General features: G+C 42.4%; 1 protein-coding gene across 1 annotated transcript in view; it reads right to left on the bottom strand.

Annotated features, from left to right (window-relative positions):
- The window catches only part of NPAS2 (neuronal PAS domain protein 2), a 104,398-nt gene that overhangs the window by 51,620 nt on the left and 35,384 nt on the right, over window positions 1–17,394 (bottom strand). Inside the window, 1 exon segment of the mRNA XM_051806780.1 lies at window positions 477–530. Within this exon segment, the coding sequence (XP_051662740.1) occupies window positions 477–530 (54 nt within the window).

The following is a 17,394-nucleotide window of genomic DNA, read 5'->3' as shown; positions in this document are numbered from 1 at the left end:
ATGGTCTTTTTCTGCTCTGAAGGTAACTTCTGGGTGTTTTCATTACTGTGAGATAGGCACTGATGAATAAAGGACCATCCTAATAGGAAAAAACCCCCCACTCTTTCAGTTCTTTTTCTTTTGCAAAATGTATTAAAAAAAAACCAACACATTTTTGTACACTTGGAAAGCTCAGATGATGTATTATAGAGGCAGGAGTACGTTGTTGGTGGTTCAGTTCTGATGTTCTGCAGTAATGTGAAGAAAACGATCAATGCCTCGGCTTTTTTAAATTTTCCACAGGAAACACTGCTACATTATTTTCTTCTTACAGGGCAGCCAAGAGTAGGAGTCTGTGAGATGGCAGTTTTTCAAGTTGTGCTTGACTGTATTTTACTCTCTCTCTCTTTGATTAATTGATTATGGATAAAACAGCTTCTGCAGCAACAAACAGTATAAAGCTCATCACAGAGAATTATAAAAGAAAAGGTGCTCACCTCTTTGCTCTGTCTTTCTCATCTTCATCCATTAGATTGTCTAAGCAGTTTTTTCTGTTGAAGGAATGTGAGAATCATTATGAATTGTCATTTTGTTAGCTCTACTTGCAGGTTAATCTCACAGTCGCTCTATTTCATTTTAATAACAGAGTGATGATATCCAGGTCAGATAAATGTGTCAGCAGTGCTTTATGCCACAGTCCCTGATTTTAGGAAACATCCATTGTGGGTAATGTTATTCCTGAGCATTACGCTAGCCTTAGGGCTTTAGTCAGGGATCAAGGCTCCCAGGCACCACAGAGTGCATCAGCACAGTACAAAACCAGCCACTTCTTTGGGATTTTTTCATATGGAGGTAACTCTCTGCAAACCTGTAGGCTGAATGAACCCTGGGGCCTGTCCAAATTGAAAAGGCATTTTCAGTGTTCCCACATTCCCCCCAAAACAATCTCCACTGCAAGAGTCAGCATCACTGATGCCTTTGACTACCAAGGGAGATCTTCCTACTGGGAGGCTCTTCGTCCTCCTCTGTGGGCCCTTTCCCAAAGCCGAAAGGGATGGTAGTAACTCTTCTGAATTACACCCAAAATTCAAAGTCTCCTCATAAATCCCGCCAGAATGTGGTGACCTGCAGTCAGTTTTGTAGTCCAATTGCTCCACCAGTTTGAGCTGTAAAGAGAAAGTACTCTGAGCACAAGGTATGTCCATAAAGCCACAGAGTAAAAAACGGTAAATTAAGTAAATTTGTGTAGGCAAGGCAAAGGGAAAAATACAAGAGTGGTCCTGCTAAAGACTGAGTGCCTCAGAAACACTTGTCACCAGTACACTGCCCACTCTCCTTTGCTCCAGGGGCCTTATAAAAAAAGTGATGCTTCAGCTGTAACCACTTCAGGTTGAGAAAGAAGCTCTGTGCTGCTGCAGCCTCTCATGGCACCCATGTTGGGTACAAAAGCCACATGGTGCTGCATCCCACAAAAATATTTTCTGTAACAGCAGCAAAATGCTGGTACAAACCCTGGATATTGTCAAAGCATCATTTTCAAAGCAGCGGCATAATGACAGTCAATGATAACACTCCTTTTCAGCAATCAATGTTTCTCATTTAATGAGTCCTCAACATGTAAGACATGAATAAAACTGGAGGGGGGCGGAGGGAATTTAATTGCTTGGCTTTATTTAAGCCCATGTTATTTTCCACATATGAGTCACAGATAAATTTGCCTGTTTAAAGAATATTTTATGAAGAAACAGGAGTGAAAACTTATTGATAGCAAGAACAGTGGATAAATTCCTTCCTTCTGCTACTAGTTCTCTTAAAGCAATATTCTGCCTGGTCGTTACTCAAGAGTTAGCTAAGAAAACAAAACTACCCTGTAACTTTTTATCAAATGAGTTATGAGGAATTAAAGCTGGGGGTCACTGATTGGAGGATAAAGCTACTACTTCACAGCTCATTGATGGACAAGCATAAAGAGGAAATATGAAGGTCAAAGGACTGGGTTTTTTAGTAATAACTGGCAAATTTAAGTTGCTGAATTCTATTATACAGAACAAAATAACAAACAATATCATGTAGTTTTTAGATTTTTTTTTCCGGCTATTTATTTGGACTTGCAAAACAGCCAAGTCAGCCATATCATAATCTGTATTTTGGAACAGGAAAATTTATAGGCCCAGCTAAATTTTATTTATCAGTGTTTAACAAATAATTTAGGTGCTTATTTGTTCAGTTCCGTAATGACTGCTATCCCAACAAGTGCGTTTTCAACTAATTCAGGCTAAAATGTAGCGACAATATTCAGTTTTGTTGTTATGTGATCGCTTATTGCAACTGAAATGTTCACACACACTATTCAAGAATACAGAAGGCATCGCTAATATGGCAAGGGTTAGCATTTAGGATTTTGCAGTCTTTCATTGCTAAACCTTCACTCAGAATCATAGAATGTTACGGTCCCTTCTTTAAAGGAAGGGACCTTAAAGATCCCCTAGTTCCAAAGGAGTGGGGGGGTACACCTCCCACTAGACCAGGTTGCTCAAGGCCTTACCAATCTGGCCTTGAATACTGCCAGGGCTGGGGCATCCACAACCTCACTGGGCAACCTGTTTCTGTGCCTCACCACCCTCACAGCACAGCACAAAATGCCCTGTAGCATGCACCCCTATTGAATCTAGGGTATTACAAGCAAAATGGGCAGTGCCAGCAAAAGAAGTTGCTCTCCCTGAATCCCTAAATGTCTTCCTCTGCTGCGCTGCGGCCTCCCCTGGTTTCCCAACAGAAAGCAGAAATATGGGGACAAGAGCCCTGAGTGGCTGTGAGGAAGGATGGGAATGGGTGAGGCAGTCAGCATCAGTGTTGCTCAGCTCCAGCTGTTTAGGAGAAGCACAATGTACCTAATGGAAAGGGTCTTCCTACAGCTGTACCGTGTAAACCATCAAGAAATTACACTGCCAGGAAGCCTCTTCTCTTGAGAGAGAGCAACAGATCTAAGTGGTCTGTTCTGCCAAGGATATGGCTAGATCTGTAAAACAACTCATGGCCAGCTTCCATTAAACAAGGTTTCTCACTGACTGACATGAAATTCTGGACCTGCTGTGCTGTTGCTAGTGTGAGACAATTTCTAATTGTCATTTTGCTTCTGTTTGCTCACATGGCAAAATTTCAAGAGCATCATAAGCATTGCTAACAGGGTTTGCCAGTACATATGTACCATACGAGATTAAAACTGTTCTCAATAAAATAGATACATCAGAGTATACTAGTGTTGCAAACTGATATTGCCATCCCTCTCCTGAGCCCCACCAGAAGCTGGCTTACACCTTGATGGACCCATGGCATAGAGCTTAAATATGTGCTTAGTGGAACCTGCTTGCTTTATGTTATCCTCCTAGTCCCTCAGCTGGGAAGGTCCCTAATTGCAAACCAGAAATCTACTGTCTCATCCCAGTCAGTGCCTGGTTTAGGAGGAAATTCCAGCTCACGGCAATGATGGAGGGCAGTAAACACCATAGCTCTGTGCCATAGCTCCCCTTCAGAGAAGTGACATAAAAAAAAACAAGTGGCCTAAGGATTTCTCAAAATTTGAAGAATCCTTTCATGCTAACAAAGACAATTTGTAAACCTATGGGTAACAACATCACATGATGCAACTCCTGCTGACAGAGTATTTAACAGTGACAGTTATACTGGAGCTTCACTGTAACATCGTTATCATCAAGGAGTGATGATAGCTCAAAAAGATGGAAACCACCTGGAAAAAGGAGGAGAAAGCTCGCATACTCCCATTGGGGGGGTACTCAGACAAACATACAGAAAGATGCATACCTACAAGTGGGGAAGAGTGGCATTCTGGAAACAAAAGACTGGCTAAAACTGTTAACCATGTACCTCTGGCTTAGTTATTAGAAGGAGAATTATAGCACAAACATCCCCACCACATTCATACAATGAGTAGTTGCTTGGGAAAAAAGTAGTTCAGGCAGAGCACCAGCCTGCTTCAGAAGAAAGGTTGCACATGTTTATTTTGATACAGTCTATTCCCAGTGGACACAGGGCTTGCACTATAAAAATTCATCTAGCACTGATCACCTTATCCTGTGCTAGAAACATTTATTTTAGTGAGCTAAACTACTACTCTTCTGTTCTGGTGAGGTTGGTTTCTCTCCTTTCTGTCCTACTGCTCATAAGGATATTCTATTCACACTCAAATGTAAGTAATCAGCTGTTGATTTCCCACTAACTTGCCACAAGGCCAACTAATAGTTCCTACAAATCAGCCTGATATTTAATGAGAATTTTTAATCATAGTTGTTCAACTCAGCTGAATTAAATCAGAGATGTAAATTTCTCTCAGAGGTCCTGGGATGTGCCTGGGGAAGCCTGGTGGGAAATCACAGTGCTTGTGCTCCTCTGGCCCTTATGTCAGGCAGCCCAAACAAAAAAATAGGCTTTTTGTCCCCTTCCCTCTCTGGCAGGGTGGGGTGTTTGCCTCCATCACACCATCGACCTGCTTGGGTATTCAACCACTTGTCCTGTACAGGGTATGCTCAGCCCTGGGGAGAGGGGGGGTTCCCACCATACCCTGCTGCTGCTTCCCACCCACTACAGATGTACCTGAGCTTTAGACCTTAGGCCTCACCCTTAGACCACTTAGGATGCTGGTACAATACAACCATCCTAAGTGAAGACGATAATATTGCTCTTGGAGAACAACCCTCTCAAACAGAGAGGATGGGCAAGGGTTGTACGGAAAATTGGACGAAAAACTGGCATGAAACATCTTGAATTACCTTCTGATCTTCGCAATAACTGTCACCCTTGTAAAAGCTGAAGGAAAAGAGCAACAGAGTGTAGGGTAGACATGCTCCCGTACCTTCCAGACACATTGCTCAGCTGCCAGGGCCCATCTCTGCTTAGTGTTGCATCTGTGCTGCCTCAACAGGGAGCTACTCTTGTCCCCTCTTCGAAGGCGAGGAATGAGGCCAGCGAAGAGCTCAGCATTATAAAGGAGACACATGGGTATGTTTGGTGGGGTTCAGGAGTTAAAGGCCAGATGCAGCCATGCATGGCATCCTGTGTATAGTGAATAGGTTCCAAGACATAGTAAGAAGGCACCAAAAGGGAGTACAGTCTCTGGACATGAGTCAGGGGCACAGTTTCTGGACACACAGTAGCATAGGGGACAGTGTGGCTTGGTCACTGTGCTGGCACCACTGCCAGCCTGGCACGATGAACAAGGTCTGATAGGCACCGTGGTTGGTCAGTGGTGGTGTCCCATGGGTGTTCATGCTGGGAAGCACCTCTGTGGACAGGAGCTCTACCTGCTTTGTCTCAGCTAAGCAGAGCTCTGAAATGAAACATGCTAGCAAGTAAAGTATTTCCCTCCCAAGCCTTGGTGGGAGGCAAAGAGAAAGATTAGCAAATGGGAAGCTGTAGGAAAGGTCCTATGGTGACAGGCAAGAAGTGACTAGCTGACCATTTAAATGCCTTGTTCCAAGTTTCTGTGATGTGGATGAAGCACTTGGATATCCCACCACGAAGGCTATGGCATGAACACACAGCAGAAGAATCTGTATAAACACAAATCAGAACGAATCAACAGATTCCTACCAACTGTTACAAGAACATGCTGGAGTCCATAGTACAGCGCATCCCCACCCATATCAATAAAAATAATTTATCAAAATGTAAACAGAGTAGCCTTAAGAAAACTTCAGAAAAGATAGTGAAAAATCACTTTCCTGATGATAAACATTGTTATTTCAGAAAGTTATGTGACTTTTCAGTGGGGAAATGATAGTCTGAAGTTACCATGGGTCATGTAATGCTGAGATTGTTACGGGAATTACTGGGTTTAGGAGTAAAGGAAAAATCCAGTAGCATCGTAAGTCTTCAGCTTTAGAGCTACCTATATACCTTTAGACTTACCTATTCTGGCCTGACAGTGTGTAGTACAGTCTTCCTGCATTTAATAGGTTACTACATTTGTTTACACTAAGGAAGAGGTTGTTTAGAGGCTTCCCAAAAAAAAAAGAAGAAAACTTTTTGAGAAAATATTGGACTTCATGAACCTCACCGACTGCTCCGTGTTTTACATATGTACACATGTGTACAATGAATCTTTAGATAGTAACAGGCTTAAAGCAAAACAGACACTAAAAATAATCCACATGTAGACAATGAAAATAATGGAGTTTGACATAAATTAATGCTCCGTTCTTCTGAACTGGGGATGACAGGAAGATGCTCACAGGTAATGGAGCTGAGTATTACGAGATTATGATGAATAGAAGTACGGGCTCAGAGCATATTCTGGTTTTATTCTTTACAGTATTTCTGTTTAGTGGGAAGAGGTATTATTTTCTGCATGTCAGAAACCTTGCACCTATGGCCTGTGCTATTAGACAGCTTTCCCCCTCAGCTTCTCCCTGGTGCTGGCTGAATTTTGGGGTGTGCAGCCTGCAATCCCTGTGTAGAAGTGCTGTAGCTCACATCAGTTTAAGTGAGGAGTGAGACGGCTGACGTTGGCAGCACCGTGCTGGAGAGCAACCGGGCTAAGTGAGAGGCCTCTTTCTATCTCTCTTGTGAGCAACATGTAAAGTTTGTGCAGTGCTTGGGATCTCTGATGAAGACCAGTATATGAATGCTCATTATCCTCCTTATTGCTACTATTACTACTGAATGACTAAAGCTATTCAGACTTCAGTGAACAGGTTAAGTGAATCCCCGTGTTCAACCGCTGCTCTGCTCTCCCCTCGAATGGCTGGAAACAGAAAGGCAAACAAATTAAACTAACATTAATCAGCAAAGACTGCCATCTGTATAACTCAGAGCCCTTCTCCGCGTGCCCGTCCCCTTCCAGCAATGCTAAACAGGATTAGCCTTCCGTGGGCGGATGGGGAAAGTAGGTCAGTTTGGTAACATCTCTGCTGTGATGAACAGAGGAGGATGTGACTGCAGTGGTCTGCTGGCAGCCCTCTCGCCTTCTGTATGAGCCATGGAGACGAAGCATCTGGGCTTGTCATGGAGTGCACGAGGTGGCTCAGACCCCTGCATCCCTGCATGACAGCACCTGACATTTGTCAACAAAACTGAGGCACAGGGCAGCTAAATGCTTAGTTATTACTAGCTTCTGCACAGCCAAACATTTGTCAAAGGTTATGCATAAGCAAAGTGGCAAGGGATGGTAAATCACCTGGCAGAGGTATTGTCTTTCTGTATTGACTTTACAGGGTATGCAGAGATGGTGGCAGGAAAGCCAAAGCTCACCTAAAGTTGACACCTGCAAGGTATGTCAAGGGCAACAAGAAGAGCTTCTTCTGCTACATCAGTAGGAAAAGGTTGAATAAGGACAGTGTGGGACTGCTGCAGTACTGGGGGTGCGTGGGGAGGTAAATTAGTGACAGAAAAACAGAGAAGGCTGAGGTACTGATGCCTTCTTTGCAGCAGTCTTCACCAGCAAGGTCTCCCAGACCTCTGTGTTGGAGGCAGGGGCAGGGAGGAGCAGAAGCAGCAGCAACAGGTGAGGATCAACTCAGGGAACTTGAGGAAGCTTGAGGGAAGTTGAACCCACATAAGTCAATGGGGATTGACTACCTGCCTCTTTGGGTGCTGGGGGACTTGCTGGTGTCCTTGCTAGGCTGATCTCTCTCATCTTTGAGAGGTTGTGGAGCTGCGGGAGGTCCCTTATGCCTGGAGAAAGGTAAATTCTGGCCTTCAAAAAAGGCCATAAGAGTGTTGTGGGGAGCAACAGGCCAGCCAGCCTCACTTTAGTCCCTAACAAATCATGGAGCGAGTCCGGTGAGAGCACATCTCTGGGCACATGGAGGAGAAGGTGATCAGAAACAGCCAGCGTGGATTTACCAAAAGTAACCTGACTGCCTACTATGATGAAATGACAGGATCTGTGGATGGGGAGAGAGCAGTGGATAACATTCACCCTGGCTTCATGCTCAAAGGCGAGGCTGTCATCATGGGAGAGACTAAGAGGCTGGAGTAAAGGACAGACATGAATCCTCATGAAATTCAATGGGGACAACTGCCAAGTCCTACACCTGGGAATGAAGAGCCTTGCACTCTGATACACGCTAAGGATGGACTGACCAGGGAGCAGGGAAGGCCCTGAGAGTCCCGGCAGGCAGCAAGCAGCATGTTGTACGTGAGCCAGTGCTGTGCCTTGGGGACAAGGATGGCCAACAGCACCCTGGCTGCATGGAGAGGAACAGACCCTGATCAAGGGAAGGGATTGTGTTCCTTCACTCAGCACTTGTTATACCACATGTAGAGTAATGTGACTGATTTGGGCCTTTCTAGGACAGAAGAGATAGATTAACAGAAGAAAGCTCTGCAGTGTGGTGGAGGCTGGAGAACTTGCCTCATGCGAAGGGGCTGGTGAAGCTGGGATGGCTTAGTTTGGACAAGAAATGGCTTTGGGGACACCTAATGGCCCCCTCATTGCCTAGAAGGGGTCAATGAGGAACCAGAGCCAGACTTCTCATAGTGGTACAGGATGGGAGGGTCAGAAATAATGGCCATATGTTTAAAGAAGAGGGAGAAACTTTCTTCCATGTGGACAGCAAGGCAGTGGAGCAGGCTGCCTGGAGGGGCTGTGCCATCCCCATCCTTGCAGGCTTTCAAGACCTGACTTGGCAAAACCCTGAGCAGCCTGGTCTAACCTCAAAGCTGGCCCTGCTTTGAGCAGGAGGTTGGACTAGAAACCTCTGAAGTCATTTCCAACCTGAACTGTACTGTGATTCTAGATCTACTGAGCTGGCTACCACTGGAAATATCCTAAACAAATCAGAGCCCCTGAATTAGCTCCTAAATGATACATGTTCTTGAAATCTATTTTGTTACACTTTTCATCTCTATACTAGAAATAGCTTGTGCACTGTCTCCCCTACACTGACATCCCTCCTACTTAATAAACTTGCTCTCTAGGAAAAAAGAATGTGAGACACATATCTTAACTTTGTCTGGATGTCAGGTGTTTGTCACACCATTTATAGATATTGATTTTAAAAAATACTCACTTTATGATAGAATTAGCAAAAAAAAAAAAAAAAGGAAGAAAAATGCCTCTCATCAGAACAGCCCTTGACTGTTAAACCTGTTTTTCTTCTCTCTCTACTTCTCATGTTCTTAATCTGTTTTAGGTATTTATAAAACTTTAATCCTCATAGTATCAGAAGTCCTGAATCTACAAAGACTTTAACATGTGCTTAACTCTATGCTGCTATAAAAAGCCCCTCACGTATGTATATCTTTGCAAAATCCAGGTCTAAATGTGGAGGTAGAGCTGCACAGATTATTTTTCAAATATTAGCTCTGAAATCTTCCTTTGAAAAGGGTCTCAGTTATAAAGTATTCTCAGCTGTAAGAATCTGTTAATTTGCTTCTACAAATAAGTAGAATAATATAACATCTGACCTACAATCTTCTAATGGTCAAATGTTCAGCTGATACAGGAAAACTGGCAGAATATGCAAGTATAATACTATAAAGATTTATTTGTCAAAAACACGGGATTGTTATTTTGTTTGGCATGAACTACCTGGGAATCATCAACACAAGCAGAAAATAAGTCTTTTTCAATGGGACTGTTGTCAGTTGTTCTCTTTGTTTTCTGGCAGCAATAGTCTTGACAAGATCATTTTAATTCTTTCCATACAATTAAACAGGCTGTGGTCGCACTGGAATGTAAAGCAAGATGTCCAGGAGCTGACGTAGGTTGGTCTCATTCCCCCCACTTGTTTGTTTGTTAAGTGTTTATGCTCGGCTCTCAAATAACCAAATTACTCTTTTTTTAACAGCTCTGGGTCTGGGAGTAATTCTGTTAACAGCAGAAAATTTTGCTCCAGAAAGAAATTCTAAATTTTTGACAATACAAGTCAATTAACTGTCATAATTTTACACCAGCTGGATCATCCCCTCCATACATAAGCTGCTGAAATAAGAAGCTACATGCTTCTGGGAAGATTTCAGCAGGAAAGCAGAAACTAAACATGAAGCCCAATTTCCTTCTAGTTTTAGGCTCCTATCCTGATGTGGCATCTCCTTCTCCATTAAACAGGACTTAGGGTGAAGGACCGTCCTCTCTCAGAGTCCTTGCCTTCTCCCTGACTGAGTGGGATTTGTTTGCTTCTTTAACGAGCAAGAACTGGAGTGCCAAGCTCCAAGGAGCAGATCACAACTTGAGCCAGGCAGTGAGTGCTCTCCTTGGCCTTCCTCATCCTCATGACCATCACAGCATGGTGACACCCATGTGTGTTCAGCTACTCTGCCATTAATGGGGGCTGGAGATGGGAGTCGTGGGAGAAAATGTCCCTGCAGAGAGACTGCAAGAATCAACAACTTCCCTGCCCCATGCAAGAAACAAAGCTGTGGCCTAAATCTGCTGCTGTACAGGAAAAAAAATCCTTATACAATATTACAGAATATCAACACCAATAATCCCATCACTTTTGTGTTAACAGCTAGATAACATATCTGCTTATAACTCACACATCGCACTAAATTTTCTGCTCTATAGTAACTATCATACCCCTGTCAGCAGAACTAAATATTTAATCATCTGGGGAGACAAATCATGAAAAGCTGTTTGGGGGAGATATTTTTAAATGGACATTTTGTTGTCATTTAGTTTTGAGAACTTGCTGTCTCTCTCTTCTCAGAAAGGACCCTGCAAGCCTGTAACCCTACAGACTATTGCTCTGTATGGCTTTCTGTCTCCCTTGCAGGTAATGTAGCCTATGGAGTTTTAAGGTTGTTTCTCACCAGAACAAGGCAGGAGGCTGCAGTCAGATCAGGGCCTGCCTGGACATCACTAAGGCTAAAGACATAGTAAGGCTAGAGACACCCGACCTGCCTGGTTGCATGACACTTTGGGGACAAACACTCTCCAGTTGCCGCCTCCTAGTTTCGTGTCTGAGTCCATAAACCTGCTAAGAGTTCAGACAGCATCACACCAAGGCTGCACCTGTATTTTGTGCCATCTCGAATGTTCATGCCCTTGAGTCCCTCCTGTCTCAGAGTGAGCAGCCATGCCCCAGCCGTGGTGCTGGCACATCCCCACCCATGTGCAAAGTACTGCTCTTCTCAGCCCCTCCATGCTACCAGTGGTTCCCATTTTTACAATGACAAAGTTCCTCCAGTGCAATGTAAAATTCAAATCAGGTTTTACAAAATGAATCTCTAAGGAAAAAGGATAATTATTAAAGAGCTTCGTTAGTGCTTTGCAATCTTAATTATGACAATTATATTTTTGTAGCTAATATAACTGAACTCCTACATTTAAATCCCATTAATGAGCAGTTTTAATCCTTCTCCTACTGGGCCAACAAAACCATAATGTTGAACTTTATATTTACACAGGGCACTATTTTTAATAAAAATGAAACACTGTTTACTTAGGGTTTCCATTCCCTTTTACTGCACTTTAAAGGTGCACCTTCTCCCAAGACACAGGAAATTAGGAAGAGCAAAGATGAATGATGCAGCTTGGGCTCAATTTCCCTTCTTGGCAACAAGAGGGCACAGTCCCTGCACCAGAATGGCAGTTGCCTGTGGATATTGGCTGCCATCAGGGAAGTCACTGACACCACTGATCCCTTGGAAGTACAGATTTAAAGTTCTTTTCCTAAACAGCTCAAGGGCTTAGCTTCATCCATTCTAGGTCCCCATGTGGACTTCAACAAGACCATGTGACCTTGCGAAGAGGCAGAGGATGAGACCCACATGAAACAGAGACCCGTCAGATGGAGGAGACCAGGTAGTTGTACAGGATGGCTCGTCATACTAGAGCAGTCCACGGGCGAGCAGGAGACTGAGGAGTGGCAGGAGCCATGCTGTGGTGGCCAACAGTGGTTGATGGCTAGGGCCAGGGGAAAAGGTGGTAGCTGGGGGAAAAGGTCAAAAGAAATCTCAATAAAAAGATATGCCTGAGTTCACAAACTATTAATCCCATCTGAGCAGGAAAACGTACCTCCGCAAATGACTACTGGAAATCTTGAAAAGTGCCAGCAAGTGACACCAGTATAAATGGTGTTTTCTGAGTACAGTTTATAATCCCTGATAGAGTGGATTTTGCTGCTGCATCCTAAATTATAAATCACCCACCACCACCCAGACGCAATGGCCTAGTGGAATTTTTTTTATGAGTCTGTTTGCAGCCAAATATTTTACAGTTACTAACAGAGAGAGAGAGAGAGAGAGAGAGAAAGGATCAAAGAGAGAAGAGCATACAAATTCAGATATCTCAATAAAGAAATTAAAACAATAAAGCATATATTGAATATCATCTACCCATTAATCTCTGGAGTAAATTCAGAAAACTAATTAAAAGCTTCTACACAGATAAATGATAAGCTCCTTTATTCAATGAGCTTAACACATGAACAAACAGAGGTTTGTGTTGATATCATCATTATTAGCAATTGCATTAAAGCAAATGATTTTTGCTGTGCTACTGGGAATACAGTGATTTGAAAAACAAAATGTTATGAAAGTTCAAACGTACTGTACCGAGCCTATAGCATTTCCTGTTCTTTATTTTAGGTAATGGTAACTATTATGAGTCAGCATGACTAAAAAATAAGATATGGAGCAACAAACCCCAAACCAGTACCAAAGCAAGAAAAATCTCTGCATAATCGTTCTCCAGCAGAAGGCGAGCTTTAAGGGGCGATATCACTTTCCTGCATGGGAAATTCTTTAACTCGTCAGTTCTTACTATACCTCATGTCCCTTTTTCTGCTATTGGCTTCAACATTCTCAGGGGATTTTGTCTGAATTTTATAGGGAGGTTTTTGCCTCCTCAACCGTAATTGATAGATGTTCTATTTTTGTGGTGAAACGCTGCTGTCTTACATGACATGTGTGGCGGTGCTGCATGGCGAGCTTGCAAGGCAGCTAGCCTTGCTCTCCCTGGGTCCTCTGGGTATAAACCCCAATTCAGCCATCCCTTTATATAGCTGTGACTTGAAAAGTGGGATCCCGAAGAACACAAGTTTACAGTGTAAGCTGTACGTTCAATTTAAATGCAGTCTGAAATAATTAATCAATATACAGTCGGTCTGGAATTCGATTATTTCAAATCAATTAGAACTGATCTTGCTCCAGAATTCAGATATCCTCCTAAGGAAGATACACAAGGAAATAAACTGAAAAACTCCATTTTTTAATCCATAGTGCATTCCAGTGATCCGTCTCTGACTAGCATAAAGACAGCTTTAAACTGATGAAATGGGGGAGTGAGAGAACTATAACTGCTTTTGTTTATATTTTTATTCATACACCAACATCTTTCTATTTCATATTGTACATTAAACTCTCCCTATTGACCGAAAAGAAGCAGAGATTTTACAAAGTGTCAGGCTAATGTCCTCTTGAACACAGGCTAAATGAAGGATACAGTCCACAGAGTATAAAGTGCACTGAGATTTTAGCATATTCACTCAACTGCGGCATTTTAGAAACAGAGAAGTCACTAAAAGCCCCACAGCGAAAGATGAAATTATGCCTCTGCCAGATATTAACTTTGAAAAGGAATAGAGACAGTCTGAAAACCACAGTGAAATACTGATGTGCTGATTCACTCTGTGCTTATGCACTGCACGAGTTAGGACTGCAAATAATCTCTCTTCTGTGCCAAATGATATTGGTAGGAAAGCACCTTTTGGTTGTGATGGGTGCTGCTTTCCATTCTGAATGTGCATTTTCCTTTTCCACTTGAAAGAAAATTTGCTGTCAGAATGTCAAGTTAACTTGCTATTTTATTTGCCATCTGTGTCAAATATTCATACACGCACACTAAGTGTGTGCCTGTGTCCCAAAGGGCATCAGTTGTGGTACACTGTTACCTATCTTTCGTAATTACCAGTGTAAAACCTAGGAGAGGAAGAAACCTGACATAATTCTAGACCTCAACTCATGCTGAATCACATTTTATTTCACAGTGCCATGGCCATTACTGGAGCACCACATATGGAAAAACAGGACTTGAACCCTCAATGCACCATGAATTTTGAAGTTAATCTAAAAAATTTGGATTAACCATCCTGCAGAAAGTAAGGTATTTTACATCCTATCTATTCTGTAGCCAGTACTGTGACTGCAGCTCTTTAAGTATTATCTAATCTGACCATAGAGAAGTAGCTAAGCATCAATGCAGCTCACTATAGGTCTGCTAGTTTACATATTTACCCAGTGTCACCAAAAAAAGTTTATGTAGGGCAGCTCAATTCAGGCGGGGGAGGGGGGGGGAAAGGAAAAAGTGAAAGAGGAAAGAAATAGAAGCAATTCACAGGGAGCTGACACTGGGGTCGGGTGGGGTCCTCTGGCTCACAGCCTCATGTGAAGCAGCTGGGAGAGGTAAATCGCAGGGCTATGGGTTGAGACGAGGAGAAAAGGGAAAGCCTCATGCCCTATTTCTAATATCCACACAAAAAGAGGGATCCCAAATGCAGTTTTGGGGACCCTAGGAAAAATTCTGTTGTCACTGGATGGATTGGGATGTTTGGTTGCAGAAATGCTATTGCTGCTCCTTGTTCAGTGGGTTTAAAGCAGTCTCAAGGGTGGCTATAGAAATTGTAGCAAATTTAGTGTCCACAGAAAGGCGTTAATTTATAGAAACTGTGCCAAAGGTAGTAAAAAATTTGATGTCGTGGCACTTCACTTTGAAAAATTTATACCTTATCCTACTGCCACACTATTTTGGGGACATTCGCATCTGGAGATTTTTGCTTTTAAACAGAAAAATATTAGGTTCCCTGTGGGTGATTCCCCCCCCCCCATCCTACTCCCTTTAGATACTTCAAAAGGTAAGATCCTGAGAAAACCATTCTACTTGTTCCTATTGTTTCCTACTTGAAGTGAAAAAAGTACGTAATGTTAGATTGGAACACCAAGACTTTGTGAATGTGTAAACTTCAGAATTCTAAACCTTTCAGCCTGTGCCAATCTAAAACACCTAAAGAGCAGAGAGTTAAGTACACTTTATCCTCTCTCACCACGACTGAACACGTTCCAGTCCTAAACTCTGCAGCAGGGAGTCGCTCAAATCCCCCAAAGCAGAGAAGGACTTTTCAAATGGGCATGAGAAAAAAGGGAGATCCTCATCCAAATCTCAGCCCCAGCCTTTTAGCTCTCTCTTTGAAAATTATCACCTTGCTGTTTCTAACCACCTCACTCTCAAGGACATGGGGTAGGAAAAAATAAAACCTACCTTTCCTAAGTGAAATGCTCCATATTACCGAAAAAAATTATTACCCGGGAAAATTGCACAGAAAATTCAAAAAGCACTTTTGCAGTGCACAGTGGGGTCGGTCTAGGTCACCCACCCTTTTCAATGTTGCTCCATTAACGTCCAACTGACCTGTTTTTTTTGAAAAAAGCTATCTTGGTCCAAAATCTGGAAGGTGATAGGGCTAAGATGTACATTTTGGGGACCCAGTTATAGGTTTTCTGTCCCTTGGGCAGGAATAGCCTCTCCCTGTCCTGCTTCCCCCTCTGTTCATGGCACTCTGGGCCAGTACCTTCTCCTCTCAAGTGAAACCACTCTGGGGATCATGGCACTCTGCTGCCTTCCTCCCACACAAGCATACACCATTCCCACTCCCCTCTGTTGTACTGGATCCAGTGCCTGAGTCAGAGGCTCTGCATCGCCTTAAATAATGTCTTGTGCTTTGGAGCTGGATATCTGGAAGCATGTGAGTGCTGCTACAAGAGCTAAAGCCTGATGTACATGTTGGCCATGAGGAACTGGCATCTGACTGCCACTGCTTGGGTATCCAAAAGGGTTTAAGCTACTGTCAGTCGTGGGAAGCTGGAACTGAAAGCCATAAAAAGCTGGCGTTCCTTAGATTTGCTCTTATCTCTTTATCACTCAGAAATATTTTACAGGAATTAACTGCAACACTGTTGCAGCTGTGCTTCAGTTGGTCCACTGTCTTGTTCTAAGCTATTTTAAAACTGACATTTTCCTGAAATAATGAGAAGTCTTAAACTATAATCTGAAGCACGCAGTAAATTTTTAGGCAGCTAAAGAGCGAGGAGTAAAGTGTGAGAGAACAGTTTTCCTGATATATTTTCTTTCTCTCTGTTCATGGAAATATTGATGTGAAGGATAGTAATACTCGTACTGAATTCTGATCCGCATGGCTATAAAGATACATTACTTGCATCAGTCCAGGAGACAGTTCTCTCAATCTTGCTTCCTCTGCAAATGCAGTTATCTTGCTCTGGCACTTTGCAAAATCCTCTAAATTACTATTAAATTAAATACTTTTAATTTATGAAGGATTTCAGCTGAACTCATATTTCTGTGCCATTAATTATCAAGTATCTTACTGACTCCGGACAAAACATTAATAAATCAATCTAAATGAACTTCCACCTTTCCCCCTAAACTGGGGATGGGTGTCATCAGTCACTTTCTAACCTGAGAAGGTTATATTTCCCTTGGATTCATCATTCGTCTAATTCTAAAACATGTATTTCTGAGTGGATTCAGGGTAACATTTTCAAACACAGGGTTTTCAACTATTGATGGCAGTATATTTAGATGTCTTATTATGTGGATGGATTTTCAGAGGTCTTATGTGATTTCAAACAATTCTCCTTTTGTAATGTTAAGGTTGATTTGTTTCTTTGTTTGTTTGTTTTCAGAAACAGTAATCACATTGGTTATCTTTTAGATAAAATAGGATTTTCAGGGTATCCTTAGACACAGTGGAGCTCTGGAGAAGTACAAGTAGAAACACAGGTAGTGATAAATCACTGGAATTGAAGGACATGTTGATGCTTGGAAGGGTAGTTAGTCAGATGGGTAAATATAGATTTAACTGCTGATCCCTTCACATCCAAAATTGAAAATACTGACCTTAATATGCAGTGCTGGTCTTTAGCATGCCTTCACATGGCATAAAGATCTGGAGGGGTTCAATATAGGTAAGCCATATGGCCCAAAATATAGACTAAGAAGGGCTGTAGTAGTAGAACAGGAAGGTGAGGTATTTTGGAAGCTGACAGCAGTACCAGGGGCATTCTTATTACCCCCTGAGTGGAAAAACAAATGTGTTATTCCACAGACTAGTCAACAAAAGTAGATGTTCCCGTTTCATCAGTGTTTCATCCTCCATTTGCCAAACCCAACACAAATCTTGGCTAAGAAATGTATTTCATGAAGTTGTGTGGACTGACTTAATGTATTAATCTTCACAGTGACACAGACTATTAGAAACTCAATGATATGTAGAATGTTTTATGATGTGCTTTCATACTGATAAATAGCTAATCACCATATATTTGTGACACAGAGCATTACAGAGAGCAGTGATATGTGTTCTGAAAAACACCATTGGTCCTTTTACATCCTCTGCATAATGCCCTATCATCTACAGCGCTTAACTTTGCAGTCTT

Source organism: Manacus candei, unplaced genomic scaffold (assembly GCF_025592945.1).
Source record: "Manacus candei isolate 608988 ecotype Guabito, Panama unplaced genomic scaffold, ASM2559294v1 h1tg000069l, whole genome shotgun sequence".
NCBI classification, from domain to species: Eukaryota; Metazoa; Chordata; class Aves; order Passeriformes; family Pipridae; genus Manacus; species Manacus candei.
The sequence above is the reverse complement of the archived record's forward strand: the minus strand, read 5'-3'. Positions and strand labels throughout refer to the sequence as shown.